This window comes from Cupressus sempervirens, chromosome 9 (assembly GCF_028749045.1).
Source record: "Cupressus sempervirens isolate cs-2001-9-10 chromosome 9, ASM2874904v1, whole genome shotgun sequence".
Taxonomy (NCBI): domain Eukaryota; kingdom Viridiplantae; phylum Streptophyta; class Pinopsida; order Cupressales; family Cupressaceae; genus Cupressus; species Cupressus sempervirens.
This window is the reverse complement of record NC_143126.1, coordinates 415,682,209-415,694,213: the sequence shown is the minus strand read 5'-3', so window position 1 is coordinate 415,694,213 and position 12,005 is coordinate 415,682,209. Positions and strand designations below refer to the sequence as shown.

General features: G+C 33.2%; 1 protein-coding gene across 2 annotated transcripts; it reads left to right on the top strand.

Annotated features, from left to right (window-relative positions):
• The first annotated feature begins 3,042 nt into the window (after positions 1 to 3,042).
• On the top strand, positions 3,043 to 10,914 carry LOC149539064 (uncharacterized). 2 transcript variants are annotated; one of them, XM_089800416.1, is made up of 8 exons: positions 3,043 to 7,609; positions 7,752 to 7,811; positions 8,093 to 8,279; positions 8,412 to 8,599; positions 8,744 to 8,808; positions 9,037 to 9,107; positions 10,383 to 10,440; positions 10,530 to 10,914. In XM_089800416.1, exons 1-7 carry the CDS (start codon positions 7,448 to 7,450, stop codon positions 10,403 to 10,405), a joined length of 756 nt encoding a protein of 251 aa, XP_089656542.1. In that variant the 5' UTR covers positions 3,043 to 7,447; the 3' UTR covers positions 10,406 to 10,440; positions 10,530 to 10,914. The 2 variants fall into 2 exon arrangements, with proteins under 2 accessions (XP_089656542.1, XP_089656541.1); XM_089800415.1 differs by having other exon boundaries at positions 4,749 to 7,609; positions 8,740 to 8,808.
• Positions 10,915 to 12,005: the final 1,091 nt, after the last annotated feature.

The window sequence follows — 12,005 nt, the reverse complement described above, 5'->3', positions numbered from 1 at the left end:
ACATCTACCTTCTATGATGAGTCATTAGGTGTTTGATCTTGCAATGTTTCACTTTCTTATCTCAATATCTTATGTTGATTTTAAAATTACATTAATAGAGACTTGTATCAATTGTCAAAATTGATATTATATATTTTCTTTTTTATTACTATTGGAATTAATTATGTACAAAAAAGATATCATACAGATAAAATACGAATATGATTACAAGGAGTAAAAATATAAAGTGAGTAATAAATAATACATACTTTAACTATTACAATATATATATATATATATATATATATATATATATATATATATATATATATATATATATATATATATATATATATATATATATATATATATATATATATAAAGTTTTGTTTTGATTTGATTTAGAATTGTTCAAAAATTTGTTAGGCTTGTAAGACTCGAGAACAAATGAGGGCTTACATTTCATTTGTTCAAATTACTTTCAAACACAAATTTGATGGTCTTGGAATACTCTATTACATAATGGCTCGCAACACCATATACACCAAAAAAAAATGTTGTTTGCTATATTTAATCATTTCATAAACTCTCCATAACAGGAATAATAGATATTGCATCCATGATTTGTTTCATCAATTCATTACTTAATTTAACAAACAAATCTTGAAGAGATAATATCATTCTTAAAATTTATAAGTTCTTTTTGTAATATGTTTGAGTGATGAGGGACCATAATTATTTGTATAAAAAACAACACTATTGATAATACTTTTTTCTATGATGAAACATTGGGTGTTTGATTTTGCAATTCATTGTTTCCTTATCTCAACATCTTGTGTTGATTGTAAAACTCCATGAATCAAGGCCTGTATTGAAATTGATGAAAACATTGAGCTATGCTATTTTTTCTTTTTTATTAAGTTATAGGAATTAGTTTTGAATAAAAACCATACCATAGAGATAGAATGTGGATGTGATTAACAAGGAATGCAAATATAAATTGAGTTAACTTCCATCAACAATGATTGAAGATATTACAATTGATAGAAACTTATTAGTTTTTACATAAAATGAGTTGCATTATTTTTTTCTCATGTTGAAAGATGAAAATTAATTCTCCTTGAGAAATAATTACTTGAAAATGATGTCATTTTCATAACTATAATAAATTTTAGATGCAATATTTTAGTTATAATATGCATATCCATATGTACATGTGTATACATATGCACATTTTTTAAAACCCATATGTGTGTGCATGGATGTATGTATACACACACCTATATGTATATATAAATGTGTGTGTGCGCGCGCGCAAGCACATGCGCGTGTGCGCACATATACATGATTAATCATGAAGTAGTACTATTTCCTATAAAATCTAGAATCCTCACAATACAATCAACATTCATACACATATGGATATATGTACACATATTTGTTTATGTAAATATACTTAATCCACATACATACATATATATGTATGTACATACATATACATATACACACACGTATGTGTGTGTGTGTATGCATGGTGAATGCACACATATATGCATATAGTATGTATTTCAATATTTAATAGTCTTAATATATTTGTGTTTTATAATTTTAACATAAATTAAATTTATTTGGTTAAGATTAATTTTTTTAGTAATTCAAATTAAAGTTAATTCTTATTATTTGTTTAAAAATATTAGTGGGTACATTTTCAAAAAAAAATCTTACTAGGTATATTATCTCCACCTTCAATCATCCAATTTTCAATTTCTCACAAAAAGAATGAAATCTTAAGAAAATTGAACTTAGAATAAGGTTTTTTTATTGATTTATAACCTCTATATGCATTATTCCATAAGAATGGGGTCTTTGACTTGTAATATCCTATTCTTATATTGTTGGCACTTTTTTTTATGCAACTTAAATGATCCCTAACATAAGAACTTGTTCCTCTTTAAATATACTTTAATGATTGTAGTAATCATAAGCAAATAGGGTCTAAGGGGTGTGTGTTTCCATCAATTTTATTGGCTCCACTTTCAGTGTTTAATGTGGAGCATTCGATTTAATGGGTAATTGATCAAGGGCTAAGATTAAATTTTTTTTGGAGAAGCTATTATATAACAACTAGACTTCTTCCATATCTCATTATCTCATTAGTAATTTGACTACTGCTATTTTAAGCTTTGGCCTGAATTTTGAATCCTAGCTTTGAAGAGACATACAAGCTCCCCTTTGTCAAAAAGTGTGTTTTAGTCATTTTATCAAGGTGAATTCATGCAATACATTTATACTTCAACAAGGTGTCTACGTGTTATTGTAGCTTCATTAGGAATAGCAAGGACAAGTGGTATAAACTTCTGATTTTTTGGATATTTTGACAAGTACAACGAGGATCTGAAGATATTTTTGAGGTATTTATATCAAAATCTTGATAATCTTAATTACCATAACATCTTTAATAAACAAAGTAAGTCATGTGTGAATCATTTTTTAAGTCCTCTTGATAAATCTAGAATGAATTCGTATACTTTTTCAAATTTTCATATTTGACCAATACCATATAGATTTGTTAAAGAAATTCTAATATATATATATAATGATTTGGAATTTTATATACCGTATCCCTATTTTTTCGATAAAAAATGAATGCGATCAAACTTCTATTTGACTCTAAGTACACAAAGGTCGAGTGTCAATTCAACCAAGAGATGTATGTATATATCGCTCCAATCCAAATTGCTATATAAAGTCTCACAGGCCATTATGAAAACTTACACGGGAATCCCTGTAAGATAAACTCAAGCGACGATCTGGTTGACCATAATTCGAAATGGGCGCGATCTGAAAAGAAATGGGCATGATATTTCTTTCGCATAACATTTTCACAGTTAGGGCATAATTTTGTTATTTAGGGCACGCGTCTTGCCCGAGCTAAAAAAACTCGACACTGTCCTTTCAATTAGCACTAGGGCACACTACCCTTTTAAACTTTGAATTTGCAGTTAGCACTAGGGCACACTACAATTTGCAGTTAGCACTAGGGCACACTACCCTCTCAGCCGTGGAGTCATGGACTGTAAAATGCGGAGAAATCAACATAAGTTTTTGTAGGGCACGCGGATTGTTGCAAGTCTCCCGAGCACAGAAAAAACCGGGCAAAAGAACGGACATTGGCATCCTGGGCATACTGCCCTTCCAGGAAAGGGCTACAAAATGGAGGAAATGGAAAATGGATATAGGTTTTGTTTGTTAGGGCACGCGGGTTTTTACATGTCTTGCGTGAGTATTGTAAATGCAATGTCCTCCAGAAACATCTGTGACCTTACATGCGAGACATGGTGCCTCTTCCTCTCGATTGTATCCCGATATTTTATCTGTAACCCAAGTTGAAAGAAATATACTTTCAAAGACTCAAAAGGAGGTAAATTTGTAGCAAATTGTTCAAGAAGTTATCGAGTTTAAGGTAACACCGAAAGGGAACAGAGTAGTTATTATCTGAACAGGGTACACGGAGCGATACGGCCATGTTGTGATGGCGCTGAATGTGACAGGAGACTCTCCTGGTATCTCCGGAAAGGGACGATTACCTAAATTCCTTTTTCCCATAAAATAGATCTGCAACTTACTTGGAATACGCTTTGCTTGAAAACAAAATTAGAGATTGCATATAGCATATTGCATATTGCAATTTTTAAAGACATTCAAAATAAGATTGAATGTGTTTAAAATTGACCATATAATTTTGAACTTTTCAATTGTTCTCCAATTTTAGTCTGATATTGATTTAGGTCTGGGAATGAAGAGCAAAGGAAAGATTGATATAATGCAATGTATATGAAATTCGACAATAGTAAAGTGTTTAATGAAGCTTTTGTTCCATTAATCCAAAATGTGCATGTCTCGCGTGAGTATTGCAGATGCAATGTCCTCCAGAAACATTTGTGACCTTACATGCGAGATATGGTTCCTCTTCCTGGCGATTGTATCCCGACATTTTATCTGTAACCCAAGTTGAAAGAATTATAATTTCAAAGACTCAAAAGGAGGTAAAGTTGCAGCAAATTGTTCAAGAAATTATCGAGTTTAAGGTAAAACAGACGGGGAACAGAGTAGTTATTATCTGAGCAGGGTACACGGAGCGATACAGCCATGTTGTGATGGCGCTGAATGTGACAGGAGACTCTGCCGGTATCTCCGGAAAGGGACGATTACCTAAATTCCTTTTTTCCATAAAATAGATCTGCAACTTACTTAGAATAGGCTTTGCTTCAAAACAAAATTAGAGATTGCATATAGCATATTGCATATTGCAAGTTTTAAAGATTGAATGTGGTTAGAATTGAGCATATAATTTTGAACTTTTCTGTTGTTCTCCAATTTTATTCTGATATTGATTTAGGTCTGGGAATGAAGAGCAAAGGAAAGATTGATATAATGCAATGTACAGGAAATTCGACAATAGTATAGTGTTTAATGAAGCTTTTGTTCCATTAATCCAAAATGTGCATACTAACATGAAATGACTTATCAGTTCATCTGTTCAATCTCTAGTCTAAATAAATAGTATAAAATAATTACCCTTTTCCTTCAACCTTGACCTTGTTCTGTTAATAATCTCGTCCGGGTAATGAAATGTGACAAAATGCAATATACAGGAAATTGGACAGTAGGATATTGTTTTGTGAAGGTGTTATTCCATTTATCTAAATTCTGCGTACTTAGGTGAAATGACTCATCAATTCAGATATAAAGTAACTTAATGATTTATGAGCTCAGATGTCGAGTCACTTAGATGAAATGACTTATGACTTCATCTGTTCAATTTCTAATATAACCCTGGTAGTGAAATGTAAAGAAAAGATTGACAAAATGGCAGTACAGGAAATTAGACAATTGAAGTGTTCAACGAAGCTGTTATTCCAGTCATCTATATTGATCAATTCATCTGTTCAATTAATACTTTACTTAAGAAATATATGACACAATTTTCCACTGCATCTAAGATTATATACATCTACATTTCCTCTGTTAATTGTCTTTGTAAATGCAGATGCCTTATTCAGCTGGTAGAGGTTGCTGGAGGTCATGGTTTTGAATCTTGATTGTCTTTGTTATGGTCATTTGTATGATGAAAGTATGTGTACTTGTCGATTGATTTTGATGAGATTCAGTTTTGGTGTATGCTGGTTTTATCCCTTTTTAAATCTTCCAAAACAATTGCCTACTAGTTTAGGTTATACTTATTATTCTCTTTTCTTATCGTGACATTTTTCTTTTCTGCTACTAATGACAAAGGTAAGATGCACATACCGTGAAGCCCAACTGTTTTCTTTTATTGTTTCTGAATCTATATGCTTCCTTAAACTGTTGCTCCATCTCATCATTTTTGGATTGGTACTTCATGCTGAAATGGATAGTTGAGTTGTTTTAAAGTTTTGATCAGCTTGAATTTAGTCGTATTAATTGCTTGCATCTTCTAGAACAGTTTCTTGTATTAGATAACTGTTGTTATTATTCTGTTTCCTTTTTATTATAAAAGAAAAGTTTTGTTGATTATATGTTACAAAGACACGAATCAATACCAGAGTGAGTAGACTTCTGACCAAATCAGTAAGTCATTCCAACGTGAAGGAGAATAACCAATATGCGATAGGTACAAGCAGAGACGCCATACTAACCATTATGTTAACCCCTATAAGGTTTTCTCAAGCATGGTAATAGGCTGCGTAAGAATGCCTTAGTTGGCTTTAATATCTTCAAGATGTTATTCATCTGTTTTCTTATAGCTGTTTCAAGCGTGTACTTCTTGATTGTCTTTAATATCTTTGATATTGAATTTGTATGCATATAGGATTGATGTATCTGTTTCTGTGTTTATATGAGCCTGAATTTTGCCGACAATACTAAATGTTTTAATCTTTTAAAGCAATTCTCAGTATTAGACAGGTATTGTAATTATTCTGTTTTCTTTGGTGACTATTGCTCCTAACTCCTGTTTGTTAAAAGGGAAGTTAGTAAACTAGCGTTTCTCAGTTTTATGAGTTGATTTGCTAACTTTTTATTATTATTGATTTTGTCTGTTATTTATTATTGATCTTGATTCTTGTCTATTACTTACCACTCTCAGTGGGTGGAGCAGTTCACAATTTTGATGAATTATCTTTGGTTTTTTTGGCTTATTGAAAATATTTGTCATGTTTTAGTCATTGACTGTGCTTTACGCAGCAGTTTTTTTAATACAACTGATTATTGTTAGTTTATTTTGGTGTTTACCACTTTGTTCAGGTAGGAACTTTTAGCAGCTAGTATTGTTTAGGAAGGGATCTTAGTGATTCCTTTTTATTCTTTAAGCTAATTAGTTACTGGTTTGTTGCTCAGATCTTGGTTTTTGCACATTAAGTTGCTGGCTGAGTTGTAATTTTGATAAAAATATTTTTGTGCCTATGGTGTTTATACTTGGTACATCTCTACAACTTTTGTCCAGCTTTGGCGTTTTAGTTGATCAAAAGTTATATGCCAAAGAGTTGTATTATTTGTTGTGGTGAGTTTCAGATATCTGTGGCTCCTATTGGGTCGAAAAAATTCCACCTTCTGTCTCTATGATGCCCATTTATGCTTCATCCAAAGTGTCAGTATTGAGATATAGGGTGACTTGCTGCAAATCTTTGAATTGTTTAGTTTTAGATGTTGGCTTACAAGCATGTGAAATGGGCCTTTGTTTTCCTAAAGCTCTGAAATGCAAAAGGGTGGGAAGGGGTATATTCTAGTATTTTATTTCTGTTATTCTTATGTAAGATTGGGAAGGTATATGTTCTTGTGTTTGACAGATCTGCCTTCTAATTAGGGGTAATTTTCTATATATGGCAACAATTCCAATGAAATGATTTGTGGCAGTTCTTTGGTATGTCTTTCTTTACACATTTACCCGTGAAGAAACTGTGAGTGATGGGGTGCCTGTCTTTCATTTCTTTTCGTGTATGCTTTAATTATCACGATTTTTTATTACAGCTAATTAATTATTTTTTATCCTTTTGCGTTTGTGTTTGTGTGCATTTTCCTGAGAACTTTTTAAATGTTTCCAGGTTAACATATTTAGGCAGTCTTATCCAGAAGATTCATATTTTTTGATAGACTGAAAAATCTATCTTAGAACCACACTTGTTGTCTTTGGCCCTTGGGATACATTTTTTTAAAATCCTCTGCATAGAGAAATATACGAGCCAATGTTTCAGTACTCAGCATCTTTCAAATTGATTATTATGATGTGGACTAGATTTACTTAAATCCTTTAGTCAGATGTTTCCTTTGATGCAGAGAATATATAATTAAATGATTTAGTCAAATGTTTCCTTGAATGAAGCCCTAGCTGTAAAACTATGGTACCTACTTGCTTGGTGTTCAATCTCTGAATTTATGAGGTATATATATAAGTTTGAGGATACTGAGTTCTTGAACAGATCAGAGAAAAATGGCAAGAAAACAGAGGTTTGAAATGCCCTCTACTGGCCCAGATGTATCGAATTTTCCCAGCAGGGGTACACCGTTACATGCAGAGGATCCATTTTCAGAACTCTTTTGGGAGCAAAAAAGGCGTTTCTTTCAAAACGACCAAGCTTTGTTTGAGGACCTGGTAACAGCTTTACCTCTCATGACTGCTGCCAATAAATATATTCAAGGATTCTATTCTGGAAAATAATCTAACTATATCATTTTTTTAAAGTGGATTTTTGTTTGAGGTTATGTCCTTGAAACATGTGGTTTAGTTGATGCAGAAGAGAGAGATTGAGGATGAACCTGCAATTCTGACAACTGGCATTAGCCGAACTGGAGAGGTGCAAGACTACTTACTTTCATACATTGAGCGCCTTTGTTTTTATTATACTCGAGATTCTGAGTTTTTGCAGACTTCTAAAAACTCCAAAATGACTTATTTACTGCATTAAATGTTATTTTATAAGTTTCAAAGGCCCCTGCTGAATGTTGTATAGCTGTAGAGGTTTTGTAGGATTCCAAGTGCCTTTGATTTGTTAGAATTGATTTTCTTTTAAGGATCATTTTTTTTTACTAAATTTTGTTATTTCTATCTTTTGATATATAGTTTCTCCCTTGCCAGGTGAAGCATACCTGGAGTAAGCTTCCAGTTGCTTTAAAATTGCTTTCAGGTTTTATAGAGGAACGAGATTCCCAGGAACCAAACAGAGATATGTGTGATGGACCACAAGATGTCTACTTTAATTGCACTCAGATTGAAACCGATACTAAAAATGCAGGGAAAGTGGAATTAGAGATAGAGCCTGAAGGTGAGATGAAAAATTGGAAGCATCATATGATGTATTATTGTCATTACAAGAGTTATTTTTGCCTATTTATAATGCTGATTTGAGGAATGATGATATTGTAGTGCACTCAAGAGATTTTAGTTTTTAATGCAGAGTGTAGAGGCTTGGATGAACGACATGCACTAGGCGGGCAAAAGAATCAGGGAGAATGGGAGTCCGGTTTTCAAACTTGTGGATTAATTTCAAGCATTGCTGCGAATGACACCCCATACCAAGAAATGAACCTGGACAAAAGAATTATAATGGAACTCCAATACTCTGGACTGTATCAAGAAACGGAGGTATTTTTTCTAATTTAATGTTATCTCCATCATTGTGTACGGAAGTTTTTGTAGCATTTCATACATTAAAGTTACTTGCCTTGAGGTTTTTAGTTTCCACAAGAATTTTCTTATTAGACACTTCAATTTCCCCTTATCAGCCAGATTCAGCATGGAATGAAGATGCGGAAATGGAACTGGAGATGTGTAAGGATGAGCTCCAGCACCAGGTAATTTCCATCAAAATTGCTTCTAGTGTGTCAATATTCTTTTCAGTGCTGTTGATGTGATTTCATTATCCTATACACTAAGAGACGTTTGCTTTTATATATAATGCCAGTTTTTTAAAATTATTTTAATCAAGTGAGGTAATATTGATGTGCCTTTTGAATATGGTATAAGTCATTGTAGTTGGCAAAAAGAAGAACAAGTATCTTACAAATGCCTTGTTGTGATAGGCAACACAAAACAAACATCATTTTGACGAAGTGGAAAAAGCTGTTGGTAAAAGTCAGAAAGTTCAAGACAGGTACATGGGTTCAAAACCTTGTTTGCTAGCAACATATGTTCATTCACAAACCCGGTTATTGAACGTTCTTGGTGTTCTACGCCTAATGATGGTACACTCTGATACCACTGACGAAGGGCCACACCACCCTTACCAACTCACAACCAAGAATGCAACAATATGAAGACAATTTTATTATACTTGAAAACCCAATAGTAATTACAATAACATTTTTGCAAGATCTCTCAAGATCCAATCCAAACTCAAGCTAGTCCAGATCCACACTCTGGTAGAAACCTCTGAGATCTCAACTTGTGCTCGCAAGCCACCAAGCAACCTCCTTGTTTCTAAACCGCAGTCACTAGCTCTTCTTACAAACCTAATCCAAGATCCAAGTGTAAATTGCCTCACATTCAGCGCTCTGTCCACAGACTCAAGAAAACTCACTCTTCACTTTCCTCTTTCTCTTTCACACCTTGAAGCCTTCCAAGCTTTCCAAGCTTCACCATCCACAACATTCACCTTTCCAAGCTTTCCTTCCAATGCTTGTACTTCCCAAGCTACTCCTTAAGCTTCTCCTTGAGCTTCCCCTTGAACTTTATTAGAAATGCTCATATGCTTTGCTTAAATAGGTATTTACCACCCAATGCATGACTTATCCACAGCTTCTAGAATTCCTCCACAACCTTTTACAACTTCCACAACCTTCTACAATATCCACAACTTTCTACAATATTCATAACTTTCTAGAATTCTACCCACACATCTTGATAAATGAAATGACAACCATTTATTTTTTTATTTTTTCTATTATGCCACCTATGCACCTCGAAAATAGAAATTTCTCCTTTTCTCCTATTTTCCATTTATTTTATTTTATTATTATTTTTTTCTAATTTTCCTCACTTTCTCTCTCCTTCACAATTTTTTTTTTTTTTTTTTTTTCCCATGCAAGATGCTCCTGCATCAATGCCCCATCAGTTCTTTTTTGTTTGGCTGTTCATTTTTCATTTGGCTAAGAAACCTCTGAAATCAGATGGTTATAGACGAGAATCATAATAAAACTAAGGATATTTTCCTTAATTTGTTCTGTTCTAAAATTTCATTGTTTTATGACATGTTGTGTATCTCTTTTGATGCAAAAATATGCTTTGTACTGCTCTTCTTCATTCTGCATTTTCTAGCACAGCGTTGAATGAAATTCCTGATGCACCTTAATCATAAGGAATTTTTGTGGTTGGTTTCTAGTTTCTCTAGGATGCCTAATATTTTCTGTTTTCATGATGATGTGTTTAGAGAGTGTGAAGTTATTGCCATGAACACAATAGTGGAATCAGCATCAAATAGGCACATTGTAAGCTTTCTAGCCTTATCTTGAGTACTACTTTTTATTTTTATTTGCTATTATAGATACCTAAAAATGTCCTGAATGATGGAGAATAGGGAGGAGCAGGTGTTAGACGGGTCTCTAGTTAGAAGCTAGCTGTCTGGCCAATGCTTCCTGGACCACAGATCAGGCCATTGGGGCAGCCACAAGCACAACTGGATGGGTTTCATGCAGGGACCAGCAGCATCACAACCACGAAGGTCAGGAGTAGAACCACCAGGGTCAGGAGGAGGACTGTCTGGGGCTCAGCTACAGGATGGACTAGTAGGAGGACTGCTGGGGGATAGTAGCACATCATATCTATTCAATACTTTTTTTAACCTTATGCTGGACATATGATTAGTTTGGAGGCTTTTAGTAGTTCTTATACTTATTTGATATTGTTATATTCTGCACTTATTATTTTTGGGATATTTCATCTATATGATGTTCATTGTTCTAGAGTGATTTTTTATATATGCATATACTATGGATTCCTATGTGATGGATTACATATGACGTAATGATTGTAGATAGATTTATAATTTAGATGGTGTTGATATGTCATTGGTCATCTTATATGATTATCTATGCGGTTTTTTATATGGACCTAACAATAGATTTGTTAATGCTTTAGTGTGTTATGAGATGAATGATGTGATGGTTGATTTCCTACATATCCTACCCCCTACCTTAATCACATTTCTAATTCTAATCATAACCCTACCCTTAACCTTAACCCTAAATCTACACTTGACCCTAATCCTTCAATGCCAGGGTCAGGAGCAGGACTGTCTAGGGCTCAGCCACAGGATTGACTAGTAGGAGGGTTGGGGGCTAGTAGCACATTATAGCTATTCAATACTGTTTTTATCCTTACTGTACATATGACTATTTTGGAGGCTTTTAGTAGTTCTTATATTTATTTGATATTGTTATATTCTGCACTTATTATTTTTGGGATAATTCATCTATATGATGTTCATTGTTCCAGAGTGATTTTTTATATATGCATATACTATGGATTCCTATGTGATGGATTACATATGATGTTATGATTGTAGATAGATTTATAATTTAGATGGTGTTGATATGTCATTGGTCATCTTATATGATTATCTATGTGGTTTTTTATATGAACCTAATGGTAGATTTGTTAATGCTTTAGTGTGTTATGAGATGAATTATGTGATGGTTGAGTTCCTACATATCCTACCTCCTACCTTAATCACATCTCTAATTCTAATCATAACCCTACCCTTAAACTTAACCCTAAATCTACACTTGACCCCAATCTTGCAATGCCATCTCCAAATATAAACCTAACTAAACTTAACTTAATATTTGCAGTTAAGCTAAAATTATGAAATAGTTAGAGTTATAGTTCAATTAGGATTTGGCTATGATGGTTGACTTTATCTAAAAAATAGAAAGGGAAGCATGAAAGCTTCACTTAGTGAACCTAGGTCATATGTGGCATGCAAGAGAATATCTCTATTTTCAAAAAATATTGCCCCAAACTTATTTTTTTGTCACCCCATCCAATACCCACC